The following is a 15,331-nucleotide window of genomic DNA, read 5'->3' as shown; positions in this document are numbered from 1 at the left end:
AAAATAATGTGCTCCTTTCATATGAAATTCTAATAGAAACAGAAGCGGCCGTATGACTTACTAAGTGTGACGGAGTCATTGATCTTGAAGCTGCAAAGTACTCTGTCCACATTACGGGCATGACGAAATCCATTTCCTCTCACCACCACTTGAAATGATTCTGAAATGAAAATCATTAATGCTAAGATGAAGTATTGAATGTCAGAAAGATTAACCTCCATTTGGCATCTCACTTTGAGAGGCATCAAAGTAAGCCAAATTTTACTTACATCTATCCTATAACTTTGCCAAAATATTCAAAAAATTCTTTTGGGTTAAAAAATGAATGCCATAGTTTAATCTTTCATGTAGCCAGGCAATGTATGGTGTGGCAGAGTGTCTCACTTGGAATCAGGAAGACTTGGTTTTAAATCTTTTCCCTGACACGATTTTTTTTGTGTGTGTGACTTCAATGGTGAAATCATTTGCTTCTCAGCCTCAGGTAACTTACTAACTAAGCTTTCAATGAATTTCCACTATTGTGGAACTGACTTTGCTCTCCCGCTAACCCAGACTGCAAAGTTGGAAGACACCCTAAACCCTGGCTATAGAGACAGCAATAACTCATCAGGACTATAGAGTAATAGAAATTTAACAATGTAAAACATAAAGTTATAAAATGATAAGAGGGGATAGAATCCCTAGGTTAACTAGCACCTTGCATGGCTAGAAGAATCTTTAAGACATATGGCCTGATGTTTTCTTGTGTACCCCACCTGGACCCATGATTCTGAAAGTAAATGAAAGTCATTTACCAGCATACCCCTGTTCTGCCATTAGAAGAATGTTAAGCCTCTGTTTCCCCTCACCTGCCCAAGATCAACCAATGGCCTTTTTCATCAACAGATCAGCAAGATAAACAAAGGCATCTGACTCTGGAAAACATCAGCTCTACAAATGCCCCTTGGAGAAACCATAATAGGTCAGGGTCCTAGTCAGTCATCTCAGTGGATAAAGTTCCACAAGACTTGACTCCAAGAAGAAAGAAGCCCATGGCGAACATGGGTGTGTGTGTGTGTTGGGGGGGGGGGAGGAGAATAATAAGTGGCCTTTGGAATTTTGGATCCACAAATTCCCTGAAAGCCTTTGTGAGAAAAATCTGGGCATGTTACTGGGACCCAGTTACCATAGGAAAGGTCTTTGGGGAAATGCAATTCAGTAATTCTCTAACCTACAATCCCTGTCTTGGGGTAGGATGTGCAAGGTAGTTCCAAAAAGTTGGGACATGTCCAAAAGTCTTCCATGGTGAAGTAGGAGTGGGGCGAGGCCAGGTCTCACTGGGATATGTATACCACAGGAGAAGGTAGTGAATGTCCCCAAGAAATGGGCTCCCATGGAAGTCACAAAATCCCTGGCCCTTCTGGATTATATGGGTCAAGTGATAAATTTTCAAGGTCAGCATTTATACCTCAGAAACTGACAAACACCATACATCAGGGCTTGACTTGTTGTTGTGTAGATTTGAAAAAAATGTTAATAATGAAAATTAAACTTAACAGTGTATGTATTTATTCCCCCAGAGAGCTGGTTGTTAAACATTCACCAGCACACTCCTCTTCCACCATTTGAAGACCTAACTCCCCTAAGATCAGTAATGGATCTGTTTCACCAACAGATCAGCAAGGTATGAAAAATACATGTAGCATTGGAAAGCAGCAGCTTTACAGACCTTTACCAGAGAAACTAGAATATATCAGGAGCCTAGCTGGTCATTTTAGGGGGTAGAATTCCATGAGAGTTGGCTAGTCTGTGAATATACCCTCCAAGGCCAGGATAAGCAGATAATAATGCATCCAAAGTCATGAGATGTGGTTATGGCACTCAGAATGGTTTGAGGATACTAAAGATAAAGAGCTAAACTATCAAGAGGCCACCTGTATTGGGCCAGGATCAGTGGCAGAACTTAGAAGTGGCAGACGAGAGAATTCCTGTCAGAGGGGACTGCAATAGCCTCTATTGCTCAGGAGAAACCCCATCAACATGGGAAAACATGACAGCAAATGCCTTTGCCATATTGTTAACAGTTTCAAAGTAGGTCTGTATTCATTCAGGTCATGGAGGATAGGATCCCATGATCTCCCTGACTCAAGACAAAGCCATCAACCATTGCTGCCTGTCCTCAATGCCAACCAGTGGAATCATGCCTTAAAAACAGTATTGCTAAATACTCAAGATCTCTCAGGCCATGTGGGATTGGCGGGTAGACTACAATGCCCCCCAAACCAAGAGTTATGGGAAATATGTCCAATCATTGTAGATACCTACTCCAGGTTCAGATTCATGATCCTGTGTGAAATAGCTACAGTAGAAACCACTATCATTACCCTTATTCAACACATTCTTCTCCCGTGTAGACAAATACCAATATCCTCAGACCAAGGGAAACCTTTCAATGATAAATATGTGTTGGATTAGACAAGGTCTCACCATAGAACTTGAAATATAATCTCCCATATCATCCCGTCACTGAGATAGTTTAAAAATAGAATAGACTATAAAAATATCTTTGATTACTTTCCCCCCAAACTCCTGAAATGGACTGACCATCTTGCTGTGGCAGAGACAATTCTAAACCATCTCTCATTCTCCAAAGGTGGAACACTTGCACAGAGATTTTTGAGTAGCAATCCCTGGAGTAAAGGAGTAGACTAGAGAAAATTCTCTTCATAAACATAACAACAGTATTAACTAAAAAAAAAATTTGGCAGCTTTAGGGGTAATAAAACAGAATCTGGTGGCCCTTGGGGTGGAACCATTTCTTACCAGTCATAAATGAAATACCCCTCAGTTTCATTTTATTTTTTGTCAGTTACATGTAAAAAGCTATTATTTATTCTCTCCCTATATCCTTCTCCTGCCTCCTCCTTGAGAAAGCAAGAAATTTGATATATAGTTGAAATCATCAACAACTTCAGCAAAGTTGACTTCACACATGTGAAGTCCTGCAAAACATATTTCCACATTATCCATGTTACAAAAGAAAAACACAGAACAAAAAGAAAGAAAAATAGAGTAAAACAAATATGTTTCCATGTGTATTCAGACTCTCTCAGTTCTTTCTCTGGAATTGGACAGAATTTTTCCATCACATGCCCTTCAGAATTGTTTTGGATCATTGTATTGCTCAGACTAGCTAAGTCATTCACAATTGACCAGCAGATACTACTGCTGTTACTATGTGTAATGTTCTCTTGGTTCTGCTCACTTCCCTTTGTATCAGTTCATATAAATCTTCCTAGGTTTTTTTGGAAAGCATTCTACCCATCATTTCTTATAGCAAAATAGTGTTCCATCACAACATATACCTCAGTTTGTTCAGCCATTCCACAATTGATGGGCATCCCTTCCATTTCCAAATATTTGCCACTGTGAAAGGGGTGCTATAAATATTTTTGTACATATACTTCATTTTCCTTTTCCTTTGATGTCTTTGAGATATAGATCTAGTAATGGTATTATTGAGTCAAAGGTATGCACAGTTTTATTATAAACCTTTGGGCATAGTTCCAAATTGTTCTTCAGAATGAATGGAACAATTCAGAATTTCACCAACAGTGCATTAATGTCCCAATTTTTCCACATCTGCTCTAATATTTATCATTTTCTTTTTTCTGTCATTAGCCAATCTGACATGTGTGAGGTGGTACCTCACAGTTGTTTTAATTTGCATTTCTTTAATCAATAGTGATATAGAACATTTTTAATATGACTATAGATATTTTTTATTTCTTCCTCTGAAAACTGCCTGTTCATATTCTTTCACCATTTATCATTTGGAGAATGAATCCTATTCTTATATGAATTTGACTCTGTTTTATATATATTTGACAAATGAAGCCTTTATCAGAGAAACTTCCTGTAAAAAATTTCCCCAAGTTTCCTGTGTTCACTCTAATCTTGGCTACATTGGTTTTGTTTGTGTAAAACTTTTTCAAATTTAATGTAATCAGATTATACATTTTATATCTTGAAATGTTCTCTAATTCTTGTTTGGTCATAAATTCTTCCTTTATCTGTAGATCTGACAGGTAAAATATTCCATGCTCCCCTAAGTTGCTTATTATATTAACCTTAATGTTTAAATCCTGTATCCATTCTGACCATATCTTGGTATATAGTGTGAGATACTGGTTTATACCTAGTTTTTGCCAAGCTGCTTTCCTGTTTTTCCAGAAATTTTTGTCAAATAGTTAGCTTTTCCCCCAAAGCATTGATCTTTGGGTTTATCAAATATGAGATTACTATAGTCAATTATGAACTACATATCATGTGCCTAATCTCTTCCACTGATACACCCCTCCATTTCTCAACCAGCACCAAATTGTTTGGGTAATTACTGCTTTGTAATACAATTTGAGATCTGGTACTGCTAGATGATTTTCCTTTACATTTCAAAAAATTGATTCTCTTGATATTCTTGATCTTTTGTTCTTCCAGATGAATTTTGTTAATATTTTTTCAAGCTCTGTGAAATAATTTGGGTAGTTTAATTGACATGGTACTGAGATAGAAAGCTAATTTAGAATTTTCATTTTTATTATATTGGCTCAACCTACCCATGAGCAATTAACATTTCTCCAATTGTTTTGCTCTGATTTTATTCATGTGAAAAGTGTATTCATGTAGTTCCTGCCTTTGTCCTGGCAGCTAGACTCCCAAGTACTTTATATTGTTTGCAGTTATTTTAAATGGAATTATTTTTTCTATTTTTTCCTGTTGGACCTTGTTGGTAATAAATACATATGCTGATGATGTATGTAGGTTTCTTTTATATTCTACAACTTTGCTGAAGTTGTTAATGATTTCAACTAGTTTTTAGTTGATTCTCTAAGTTTACCATCATATTGTCTACAAAGAGGGGTAGTTTTGTTTCCTCGTTGCCTATTCTAATTCCTTCTATTTCTTTTCTTGTATTATTGCTATAGCTAGCATTTCCAGTACAATACTGAATAATAGTAGTGATAATGGACATCCTTGCTTCACCCCTGATCTTATTAGGAAGGCTTCTAACTTATTCCCATTGCAGAAAAGGTTTGCTGATGGTTTTAGGTAGATACTACTTATCATTTTAAGGGAAGCTCTATTTTCCCCTATTCTTTCTAGTGTTTTTCACAGGAATAAGTGTTATATTTTGTCAAAAGCTTTTTCATGTATCTATTGAGATAATAATATGATTTCTGTTGTTTCTGTTATTTATATGGCTAATCATGTCATAGTTTTCCTAATATTAAACCATCCCTGCTCTTTGTGATGTATTGCTGCACTCTCCTTGCTCGAATTTTATTTAAAATTTTTGCATCTATATTCATTAGGGAAATTGGCCTATGGATTTCTTGTGTTTCTATTCTTCCTATTTTAATTATCAGCCCCATATTTGTCTTATAAAAGGAATTTGGTAAGGCTCCTTTGCTTATTTGTTCCAAATATTTTATTGGAATTGTATGTTCTTTAAATGTTTGGTAGAATTCACTTGGGAATTAATTTGGTCTGGGGGATTTTTTTCTGAGGGAGTTCATTTGTGGCTTGTCAACTTCTTTTTTCTAAGAGAGGGTTATTTAAGCATTCTATTTTCTCTTTTCTTAATCTGGGCAATTCATCTTGTTGTAAACATTCATCTATTTCACTTAGACCATCAGATTTATTGGCATATGATTTAGCAAAATAGCTCCTAATGGTTGCTTTAATTTCAACTTCATTAGTGTTGAATTCACTCTTTTTTAATACTGGCAATTTATTTTTCTTCTTCCTTTATTTTAAAAATCAAATTAACCAATGATTTATCTATTTTATTGGTTTTTTTTTTTACAAAACCAGTTCTTAAATTTATTTATTAGTTCAATGGTTTTCTTACTTTCAATTATTATTATCTCTCCTTTGACTTTTTCAGAACTTCCAATTTGGTGTTTAATTGAAGATTTTAAATTTGTTCCTTTTCTGTTTTTTTTAATTGCATGCCCAATTCATTGATCTGATCTTTCTCTATTTTATTGATGTAGGCATTTAGGGATATAAATTTTTCTATAAGTACCATTTTGACTCCATCCCATAAATTTTGGCAGGTTGTCTCATTGTCATTCTCTTTAAATTGTTGATTGTTTCTATGATTTTTTCTTTGACCCACTCATTCTTTAGTATTAGATTATTTAGTTTCCAATCAATTTTCAATCTGTATTTCCACAGCCCTTTAGTGAATATAATTTTTATTGTAGTATCCTCTGAAAAGGATGTATTTAATATTTCTGATCTGCATTTGGTGAGGCTTTTATGCTCTAATTTGTGGTCAACTTTTGTGAAGTTACCATGTACAATTGAGAAAAATGTATACTTCCTATTCCCATTCAATTTTTCTCTAGAGATCTATTATATCTAACTTTTCTAAAATTCCATTTATCTCCTTTGCTTCCTTCTTGTTTATTTTAAGGTTAGATTTATCTAGTTCTGAGAGGGAACTAGTTGAGATCCCCCAGTGGTATAATTTTTCTCTCTATTTCCTCTTGTAACTCATTTAACTTTTCATTTAAGAATTTGGAGGCCAAGCAACTTGGTGCATATATGTTAAGTATTGATATTACTTCATCGTCTATGATACCTTTCAGCAAAATGTAGTATCACTGCTTATCTCTTTTAATCAGTTCTGTTTTTGCTTTTGCTTTGATTGAGATGATGATTGTTACTCCTGTTTTTATTTTTTTAACCTCAGCTGAGGCATAATAGATTTTGATCCAACCCCTTATTTTTACTGTGTGTATCTCTCATTAAAGTGTTTTTGTTGTTTTTTTTTGTAAATAACATATTGTTGATTTCTGGTTTTTAATCCATTCTGTTACCTGCTTCCTTTTTATGGGTGAGATGATCACATTCACAGTTATGATTATTGTGTATTTTCTTCCATCCTATTCCCCCCCCTCCCATCCTGGTTATCCTTCTCATTCTCTTTCTCCTTTTACCCTATCCCTTTTCAAAAGTCTGTTCTGCTTCTGACCACTGCTTCCCTTAATCTGCCCTCTCTTCTATCTGCTCCCCCATCCCCAATTTCCTTCCTATCCCATTTCCCTGTAAAGTAAGATATATTTCTAAACCCAACAGAGTGTATATGCTATTCCTTCTTTGAGTCAATTATGAGAGTAAGGTTCAAGTGTTGCTCTCTTCCACCATTTCCCCTGCCATTTTAAAAACTCTTTTGTTTGTACCTCTTTTATGTGAGGTAATTTTCCCTGTTCTTCCTCTCTCTTTCCCCTTTCCCCAGTGCAGCCCTCTTTCTTACCCCTTAATTTTTTTGAAATCATTCCATCAGTCAATTCATACCCATGTTCTCTAACTGCCCTAATAATGATAAAGTTTTTAGTAGTTACAAGGATGATCTTCCATGTAGGAATGTAAACAAGTTAACTTTGTTGAGTCTCTTATGATTTCTTTCATGTTTACCTTTTTATGTTTCCGTGAGTCTTGTATTTCAATGTCAAATTTTCTATTCAGCTCTACTCTTTTCATCAAGAATGTTTGGAAGTCCTCTGTTTCATTAGGTATCCATTTTCACCCCAAAGGTGTATACTCAGTTTTGTTGGGTTGGTTGTTCTTGGTTGCAATCCTAGCTCCTTTACCTTCTAGAATATCATATTCCAAGTCTTATTATCCTTTAAAGTGGAAGCTCCTGAATCTTGTGTGATCTTGACTATGGCTTCACTATATTTGAATTGTTTCTAGTTTCTTGCAACATTTTCTCCTTGACCTGGCAGCTATGAAATATTATTATTCCTAAGAGTTTTCATTTTGGTATCCCTTTTAGGAGGTGATTGGTGGATTCTTTCAATTTCTCTTTTATCCTTTGGTTCTAGGATATCAGGGCATTTTTCCTCAAATTTTTCTGAAGCATTATGTCTAGGCCCCCCCTTTTTTGATCATGGCCTTTAGATAGTCTAAAAATTCTTAAATTATCTCTCTTCAATCTATTTTCCAGGTCAGTTGTTTTTCCAATGAGATATTTCACATTTTTTCATTCTTTTGTCTTTGTTTCATTGTTTCTTGGTATCTCATGGGGTCATTGGTTTCCAGTTGTCCAACCCCATATTATTTCCACCCATTAGCTGAATTAAATAGATCTGGGATCTATACAAACTCTGTCATATGAAGTGGTTAGAAATTATTCTTAGGAGTAGGAGTGGCTGAGTTGAAATAAGCTATAGTTAACATATCCATCATTGTTTAGAAGTTGTAAGTCTCATACCCAGAGTAATTGGTAGCTTTCAGGCCAAGACTAACAGAATGACCCACACCGGCCTCCAGAATTGGTGGGTGCTGGAGGAAATGCTAACCTCCCAAGGAGGAATTTGTACCTTAATCAAAGAAATATTTTGTTTCCATATTAGCCACAGTAAGGAAATCATACCTATAGTGCACAAAACATAAGATGAGGTAGCCATCCTCTATTAAGTGCCCATGACAAAGATCTGAGACTAATTTCCTTTCATATAGCAGGTAAGGTCCCATAATAAGACTAGCAAGGTGGCTGAGACCTACTGGCAAGTTTATCTTTCAAATCTTATAATTACAGGAATTTTAGCAACTAAAACCATGATCTATTTGATGTATTTTTTTGTACCCTAAGGCAGAGACACAACACTGTAACTAGAGCTATATCACAGTAGTAGCTCATCTGAGAAATGGCAATCCATGGACAAGATTAAGGGGGTGAATTCTGGAATATTGGCCAATGTCTTCCTATAGCTTACCATAGCTTATAGATGGAAAGCATTATACAGTCTGGACTGCATAGATAGAAAGTATCATAGTGATTGTGGACAAGTAAAAATTTAACTATATGGAAAACCAGGTTATAACATGATGAGATGGGGTAAAGTCCCCAGGACATATAGTAAGCAACCTCACCATGCTGAAAAGAGACTTAAGAGACATAGCTTAATTGCCTTTATGATATTATTTGGCCCCTTTTGTTTATATCCTTCAGTTGACATGGTACTCAAAACATTAGGGCTGATAAAAGCAATTGAAAGGCAGGAGTAGTGTCTCTCCTAACTTGGTGAGACTTTCACTTTGTAGATTACTGCTATCAGGACCAAAGATACATCTTCATGAGGAATTACTTAAAGCATGGGGATCTGAGTCTGATTTTCATCTTATATCTGTGATTGCTAACATCCCAACATTCTTTAAAGATATCAGTAAAGGTATAATCAACACAACTGTAATGTGCTAATTGTAAAATTCCTGCTGATTCTTGAGCCCAAGGACCTAAAGGGCTAATCAAGGTGGTAAGTCAAAAGATAACTAGGTGAACACACTCATGATATAGAAAAGGAAACTGAGGCCTAGAGTGACCAAAGTCACACAGATAAAGCCAGAACCTAAATCCAAATCTTTTGACTAGTCCAAGGTAATGACTCCTTAATCATACTTAATCATAAGTATATAATTATCTAAAATTATTCTTAATATATAGCACCTAACACCATACTAGTTACAAAGTAGGTAGTCAATATGTACATTTATTTGACTTATTCATCACCACAGTGAACAGTCTAAGCAGTATTATCTCTGGGACAAGATATTTCTAATGACCAAACATGAATACCCAGCCTCCTACTTATGTAGCTTTTCTTTCCATTTTGCAGTAAAAGCAAACATTATAATTCCAGAATTAAAAGTATAAATAGAATAAATAATACTTAAATTATTTTATATTATATCTTAAATATAATAGTAGATATTTATATAATATAAATGAATATATTTATATTAAATGTATATTTCATATTATAGAATAAATAAAATTTATACTTCTCACAAAATGAGGAGACTTTAATTACTTTCTACTCTAGCAAATTTTGACAGGGCAATAATTATTCCTACAAATGAAAGTTATCTATAATTAATGAATTTGCTAAGTAATTGCTCCCAATTTAGAGTAATTCTCTTTCAACTGCCCTTTGAATTTAAAGCTCCACTGTGGGTTGAAGGCCTTTACTACTCATCTGAGGGAAAATGAGTTTTACTTTCAAAGTGTGGCAATATTACAATTCCCAACCCACCCTTTGCTTTACTCAGTGTTACAATAGTCATAAGGCATATTTACACATCATAAGATTTGAAACTATTAGCAGGAATCTAAGGAGATTATTGAGCCCCCCTTGCTCATATGAGGTCAGAGAGATTAAGTCATTTATCTAAGTGATACAGGTAATAAATAACAAAAGTAGGGATTCCAATACAGATCCTCTGAGTTCAAATCAATGTTCTTTCCACTAGGGCATATTCCTCTCATATGTTTGTTGAAACAATGAATGAATGAATGAAGAATAAAATCCTTCTTGAACTAACAAATAACTACCCTTCACAACAGAATTGTGAACAAGATCTCAGTTACTGCATTTTTAAATTGGTGTTTCTGTGTAGAGATATTAGCCCAAGTTTTCTGGCAACATATGTCAATTTTCTACATTTAATCTCCCTTTCCCCCTCCAGTTTCATTATTTACATGAAAATTTGTTTTTGGGAGGCATATAACTTGAAATGCTGAAAAAAAGAAGCAGACCTCAAAAATCTCAGTTCTAATCCTGACTCAGTTGTGAGTCCTTGGGCAATTTAAAACCTTCTGGACCCATCCTCAACTTAACAATAGTGGTTTAGATTAGATGATGTCTAAGTGCTTTTGTAGCACTAAAATAGTATCTGTTCTATTCTCTTGTGGCAAATGAGAATATTAGGAATTTCTGAGAGTCTCTGGGTAAATTTAAATTTTTTGAAAATAAGCTGATTTAACTAGCTTTGTTTTTGCCCTGTGTTGTACTTATTTAGTAATTTCAATCATGTCTGACTCTTTGTGACCCCATTTGGGGTTTTCTTGACAAAGATACAGGAGTGGTTTGCCATTTCCTTTTCTAGATCATTTAACAGATGAGAAACTGAGGCAAAAAGGGTTAAATGACTTATTCAGGGTCACACAGCAAGTAAGTGTCTGAGGCAGATTTGAACTCAGGAAGATGAGGCCCGTTGTAGGCCCAGGATCTATCTATTGTGCCAATTCCCTTGGGAAATTTAAAAAAAAAACAAGCTGATAAACCTGCCTTTATTCTTGCCTTCAGTTGTAGTAAAAGTAGAGATCTGGTTTGACAAATAAAGCAAAACTTTTGTGGTAGCAAAAAGAAATGGAGGGGCAACTAGGTGGCGCAGTGAATAGAGCATTGGCCCTGGAGTCAGGAGAACCTGTGTTGAAATCTGGCCTCAAACACTTAACACTTGCTAGCTGTGTGACCTTGGGCAAGTCACTTAACCCCAATTGCCCAGCCTTCCCCCCTCCAAAAAGCAAAAAAAAAAAAGCAATGGAAAGAAAGGGGAATTGGGGGAATGACTGAACAAACATGAATATGATGAAATATGACTGCATTATGAGAGAAATTTAGAGAACTTTGGAAAACTTGTATGAACTTATTTAGGTTTAAAAAAAGCCCAAATAGGCGACTGATGTACACAATTGTAATGGTAATGGTAATTTGAAGATCTTCCCTGCCCCTTAATAAGCTAAGGTAATTTGAAGAATTTCCCTCTTGGAAGATTTTCCCTGCCCCCTAATAGGCTGAATGTAATCAGCAGTGTGAGGAGTTTACTGAAGGGCAGAGCACAAAGGAAGCTGGGAGTCAGAGCAGTTAGAACTGGAGGGAGGAGAGGATGCATCCAGGGAGACAGCTAGGCTTGTGAGTTTTTGTTAGTGGGAAGGCTAAAGGATTGTGTGGCTCTCTGTGGTGTTATGGTCTGTTAACTTTTTTGCTACTATGATGGATTTTGGGATTTGCTTTTCTGGTGTCTGAATAAATATTTTGCTTCTGTCTTCTATATGGAGAATCTCTTATATTTTGTGCTAGAGAACTATGCCAGCATACAGTCACTGTCAGCACTGTGAATATTGTGATGTCACTACAACAATAACTAAAACTAAGTATATAGAATAAAAAACCCTCAAAAGGCAACTAAACGTAATGTTCCATTCTGTAAGATCAGTTTTCAATGTTGTTTATCTTCTTTAACAGCTTCTCTTTTGCAACAAGGGAGAGTCAGAGTGTGGAAAATAGGTGGGACATATCAGCGTAATAGGAAAATGTCTATGATATACAAAAACAACAGACATTAACAAAGTCTTTCAACATAATGCAAAAGAGCAAGAGTTTAGCTACATTCTTCCTCTTCAAACTGACAGGGAATCAGAGTCAATAAACTCGGCAGTGTCCTATGCACCAGTTCTGGGTTTTAAATGCTGGGTCTTCTAACTCCAAAACAAGTTGTTGGGGTTTTTTTCCCCTAACCAATCTCACAAATTTCCACATTATTTCCACATATCTCTATTTAGTTAAAATAGACATAATATGTTTCAATTTCCATTTTGAATACCAGAAATACACAATAGCCACATGTTGGGATAAGAACTAGTTTCTGTTGCTAAGCTTGCAATCTACCTTTTAACATTCAGATTGCATGTGTTGTTTTTGCTGATTCAAAGATTCTTTTCCCCCACTGCCCTGTGATCAGACCATTTATCTCATTTCCCCAAAGACCATGGCACTACACTGAGGAGAACATATTCATCTTGGAATTCAGGCTGAGCTCCAAGTCCTATTCAATAACACCATGTTCCAGCCTTATCAGATCAACTGCAGAATATCTTATAAAGTAGTCTACTCTCTTATTGGCTGTGTCTTGTCTTAGGGACTTATGGAGAATAGAGCATAGTACCCTGTCATGTGGAAACTATGGAAAATTTTAAATTCCTGGATCAGAAAATGTCTATACAAATACTGCATTATAAGACATGAGAGTAGAAACAGAAGTCCTTCCTCAGTGTGCTCTGCTGTTAACAATCATGCCTGGGGGTTTCATGCAGACCAAAATATAAACATCTGTTTTGGCATGGTGATCATATTTCAGGAACTTATATTAATACTAAAATTGAGTGATAAACAGACAAGTAAAAATAGGGCAAAGGAGCCAAATTTATTTGGTATCAGCTGATAGAAAACTGACCTTAAAGCCAAGAGCTGGATTCAAATTCTTCCTCTAATATATATTGGCTATATCTCCCTGGGCAAGTCACTCACCTTTCCAGAACTCCAGGCATCTCTCTAACTAAGACTATATATAACTTACAGAGAAGGTGTTGACTTGTATTGGTAGATGGACTTTCCTCATTTGGGAGTTCTTTTTAACCAGCAAAATGACAGATCTACCACCTGAACATTGATAAGGGTGCAGAGTTATTTTTTCAAATATACATAGGAAGAGAGTCCTATTTGGTATTTATATCTAATGCAGCAAGTAAAGAATGGGGGGAGGGGAGGAGAGACAGAGACAGAGAGAGAGAGACAGAGAGAGGGAGAGAGAGAGAGAAAGAGAGAGAGGGAGGGAGGGAGGGAGAGAGAGAGAGAGAGAGAGAGAGAGAGAGAGAGAGAGAGTACAAGAATGAGAATGTTGGGTTCAAATATTCGATTGTAAATTCCTTGAGCGCAGGGATTGTCTTTTGCCTCTTTTTGTGTCCCAAGTGTTTAACACAATGCCTTGCACATAGCAGGCACTTAATAAATATTTATTGATTGATTTTTTGGCTAATTGAAATATCTGAAAACTGGAAAGAAGTACCAACCACTGAGATCATCTAACCTAAGCATTGTCTGGAGTAGGAATCCTCTTTATAGGATCTCTGATAAACTAAATAACTATATGTGATAAACTATCATCCTAATCTGTAAGACCTAATAATGTGTATATGATAAATTGGGACTAGTCTCAGAGGAAGGCTCTAAGATTAAAGGGGGCTGGGAAAGGCTTTGTAAAAGGTCTTCATACAGAGTAGGATGACAGTTTATCAGATATGATCATATATATATGTGTGTGTGTGTGTGTATACACATATAGTATTATACACATATTACATAATTGTTTGCCTGTTGTTTCCCCTATTTGACAATGAACTCCTTGAGAGCAGAGATTGGGTTTTGCCTTTCCTTACGTCCCCTGCACTCTGTACAATGCCTGGGACATAGCAGGCACTGAATAAACGCTAACTGACTTAACTCACCATAGTGGGACGGGATATTCCATTCTTAAACCTCTATAATTCTTGCCTCTCTTTGTGGACCTTTAAGGAGAGCTAGGATGGGGTAGAGCAGAGGTGTTACATTTGCAGCCCTTATGTCATATGCCTGCAATCCTGAACTAGAGCTAAACTAGACTAAAATGTAGCTGGGAAATGCTAAAAGAAATGAACAAAAATATAATACAATGTAGATAATGTCAATTTGTGGTTTTCAAAGTCAATGTACTGTCTGTTGGCATCCAAGTCTATTTGTTTGACACCATTAACATAGGAGATGGAAAGTTGGCCTTGGAGTCAGGAGGATCTGGGTTCCAATTCTGCCTCTAATATATACTGTCCAAGTAATCCTGGAAAAGTCACTGGATCTCTGGGTTCCCCAGGCAACTGTCTAAAATAATTAAGTCTAGGAGAGTTACTAATTCTCGTTGATGAAAGGAGTGTCCTCATAGAAAACCCCACTGCCCCTGGAAATCACAGACTGAGACCGACAAAAATATAAACTTTGTTACAAAGGTTTCTCTTGTACTGAAACCTTCCTGTTTTGGCTACTTCTCATTGGTCCTACTTCTTTGTTCTGTGGTCAATAGAACACATATGAAAATTTTTTAAACACTTGAAAAGAGCTATCATTTCACCCTCTCCTACCAAGTCTTTTCTTCATTATTATAAACATTTCTAGTTATTTCAATGAATAGCATGATTTCAGTGTAAGAGATTATCTTGGTCACTTTCATCTGGATATAATTCCAGTTTGTCTATATGTCCTACCTACAATTTGATACCGTAGCACAATAGACCAGGAGTCAGGATGATCATACCCTGACTCAGGTGGTGATTGTGTGACTGGGGAGGTCAATTAACTCATGTAAGCCTCAGTTTCCTCATTTGTAAAATGGGGATACCGATTGCTATCATAATTAAAATAAAGGATTGCCATGAGGTTCATTTATGGGATACATTTTGCAAACTTTAAAGTGCTTTCTAAATATCAGATATGGTTACCCCAGGTTTTATCTGACCAAGGCAGTGTATAATAGGACTATCTCACCATCCTTATTCTGGATAATATGCTTCCATTAATCCTAAGAAAACATTTTTGTTCAGTCATTTTTCATTGTATCTAAAATCTTAATGACCCAATTTGAGGTTTTCTTGGCAAAGATACTGGAGTGATTTGCCATTTCCTTCTCCAGC

The 15,331-nt window shown here is 35.9% G+C and overlaps 1 protein-coding gene across 2 annotated transcripts in view; it reads right to left on the bottom strand.

Moving 5' to 3' along the window:
- Positions 1 to 15,331, bottom strand: part of ANTXR1 (ANTXR cell adhesion molecule 1) — a 328,385-nt gene that overhangs the window by 194,490 nt on the left and 118,564 nt on the right. For both annotated transcript variants that reach the window (XM_069068888.1, XM_069068889.1), the window contains exon 10: positions 62 to 160. In XM_069068888.1, the coding sequence (XP_068924989.1) occupies positions 62 to 160 (99 nt within the window). The remainder of the gene's footprint in view (positions 1 to 61; positions 161 to 15,331) is intronic.

Source organism: Petaurus breviceps, unplaced genomic scaffold (genome assembly GCF_028583685.1).
Source record: "Petaurus breviceps papuanus isolate PSGF00001 unplaced genomic scaffold, PetGlider_PUasm1.0 90775, whole genome shotgun sequence".
NCBI classification, from domain to species: Eukaryota; Metazoa; Chordata; class Mammalia; order Diprotodontia; family Petauridae; genus Petaurus; species Petaurus breviceps.
The sequence above is the reverse complement of the archived record's forward strand: the minus strand, read 5'-3'. Positions and strand labels throughout refer to the sequence as shown.